We start from the raw sequence: 2,708 nt of genomic DNA on the forward strand, positions 1-2,708 counted from the left end.
CGTAACTCGGTCTTGGACTCTGTTGTCGAGGCGAAGCTTGCTTATTGGATGGTGGCCGACTTGATTCGATCGGAGCTTTCTCCTTCTTCTGTTTCTTCTTCTTCTGACTTTTGCCTTATGTCTGGTGTCGGTCAGAAGCTCCTTGTCTGCGCACATATATTTGTATGCACGCTCCAAAAGTTCAACATAATTCGAGGGAGAGTTTTATCTAGAGAATGTGTGAATCGAGATCTCCTCAGATCTCTTTTCATGATCGAGATAGACATGCTTTCATTGAGGTCTTTGACCTCAAGCGTGGCCGCATTAAAACAAGCCATGAAATTCTGAAGTGATTCAGTTTCTCCTTGCTTGATCGAGAAGAGACTATTAGAAGTGTGTGGCGGCTTTCGACTGGTGTTAAAGTGAGCCACAAAAAAATATTTTAGCTGTCCGAAAGAATATATGCTTCCTGACTAAAATCTGGAGTATAGGCTCGAGCAATTTTTCGAAGAGTTGCGGGAAGCCGATGCATAAGAGGCGTCGGTGGCCCTCTGAATGTCATGAGAGCCTTGTAGCTCTCAAGGTGGTCGATCGGATCGGTGGATCCATCGTATGGCTCCACTTGAGGCATTTTGAACTGAGATGGGATCGATTGGTCCAAGATATGCGAAAAAGTGATTGGACGGTGTGGAAGTCGTAGTCATTGGAGGACTTCCGACCTTCCACTTGAAGCTGAGCAAGTTGGCGATTGATCTCCTAAAATTTACGTTCATAATCATCAAATCACCGTAGGAAAACTCCAGGGGTAGAACCACCGACAAGTTAGAGGGGGAAGCAGATGGTGTTCGCGGTCGCTTTCCTTTCCTTGCCCAATTCAATTGAGAATGAGAGGGATGCCGTGAATGACGGGTGGCGCGTCGAGAGTGCCGCGAGTGCCGCTGCTTGTCCCGATGAAGAATGAGACGGCCACTCTGGTGAAGGAGACTGCCGTGGATGATGGCGGTTGTACCTGGATGACATTGAATGCGCCATGATTGCTCTGCAGCGGCTGTGGTGGCTGGATCTACTGCTGCTGGAGGCTTTTGACTGCCTCGGTAAGAAGTTCATTTGTTGCACGATTGCAGCAATCTGGACGTCCGTGGTGACCACGGGTCGCGGAGAACTGGACTCTGCTATCGGAGGCAGGGGAGGAGCTTCTTCCCGACAGGAAGAGTGCTTCGCAGATCCGATTGCTGTTGACCGTTGAGCTCTGATTTTCATCATTGCAAGTTATCTTCTTCCCCTACCTGGAACGCCAATTTGTTGCGGCCAACTCCCTATCGCCTATCGCTAGGAATGAACACCTGCAAAATAGCATCCACACAGATCGGATTTGTGTCCGGCGGAGATCCTCTGATGCTTAATCAGAGAGAAAAATTGGTGAACAGGAGTTGAATGTAAGTAGTAGTAGAGTTTTGGCCCAGAGTTGGCTTACCAGCTCCATTTTTTTATCCCCTTTTAAAGATGAGGTTTTCGTAACCGTCAGACGTAGTCCCATGTTTTATGGTGCTAAATCATCGGGCTATAATCACGTAGTGGATCGTTAATTTTCACTGATTGCACTGGGATATGCGGCCGGTAACTGTGGTATATTTGAGTTGACTGATTGACCATATATCGGTAGAACCGACCATATGTCGGTAGAATCCATGAGCGACCGTCGACTAGTAGTTTTATTATATCGATGGTCTAAGTCATCCACTGTCGATCGGTAATAATCGAACCATTAGTCGTTATTAGTCGGTCAGCTAATAATAAGTCAGTGCGGTTCGTTCAGTTGGTCAATAGAGAGTCGGAACCGCATATTCAATCGATGTAGAATCGGAGTTGTATGTCCGGTCGATCGGCTATTATTGAGTCAGAGTCGATAATTGGTTGATCTGAATTAGAGGTCGATTGGTTTACCCCAACATAACGAACAAACCATAGCTACCATAATCTTTGACGCAATCTAGATTATATTGATATCATAATCATAGGCAAAGTGTGAATTATAATGTGAACTACCGTTATTTGTAACTGATAAGGCATTGAAGGTCCCACCACCGGCCCCCGGCACGACTCGCGTTTTTCCCTCCGGCACTCGGTCAACTTTTTGTCTGTTTCTTTTTTTTTTTTTATTCTTGATTGAAAAGTCGGTTGCCTTTCGATCAACCAAATTTCCACATCTCTACGCGGCTTTCCATTCCGCCACCACAAAACTAAACACAAGCAAAAATTTTAGGGGCCCAACTATCTCACCAATTTGGTTAGTGCCATATGGCACGACAGAATTGGTGAAGACACGGCAACCACTCTGTGGTTCAGACAACTTCCCAATGACGTCATGACACGTGACACGCCTTGTGGCCTGTTTTTCGTAGTAAGGTTGGGCCTCAAAGCCTTCTTCAGTTAAACTCGCAGCTAATGGTTGCCGCCGTCGTGGGAGGGGAGAACATTCGCCACGCCACGTCATCTATCCTTTACCCCACTCCGCGTCACGTTTCTTCCCTGCTCGCCGTTACCCCAAAGCCAAACCCTGAACCCTCTTCTCCCCTCTCTTTCCCGCCTTGATCCCCCACTATCTCTCCAATCCCCGTTTAAGCCCACCCGGGTCACAGCGAAGAATCTAGAGTGTTCCTCCTCATTCGCCACCATGAATATTTTCCGGCTTGCCGGCGACATGACCCATCTCTTCAGCGTGCTCGTCC

The 2,708-nt window shown here is 47.4% G+C and overlaps 1 protein-coding gene across 1 annotated transcript in view; it reads left to right on the forward strand.

The window, feature by feature from the left end:
- Positions 1 to 2,409: 2,409 nt before the first annotated feature.
- The window catches only part of LOC105047477 (ER lumen protein-retaining receptor A), a gene marked incomplete in the record, with an annotated part of 5,819 nt that continues 5,520 nt past the window's right edge, over positions 2,410 to 2,708 (forward strand). The window contains 1 exon segment of the mRNA XM_073259028.1: positions 2,410 to 2,708. Within this exon segment, the coding sequence (XP_073115129.1) occupies positions 2,654 to 2,708 (55 nt within the window).

This window comes from Elaeis guineensis, chromosome 6, assembly GCF_000442705.2.
Source record: "Elaeis guineensis isolate ETL-2024a chromosome 6, EG11, whole genome shotgun sequence".
In the NCBI taxonomy this organism is placed as follows: domain Eukaryota; kingdom Viridiplantae; phylum Streptophyta; class Magnoliopsida; order Arecales; family Arecaceae; genus Elaeis; species Elaeis guineensis.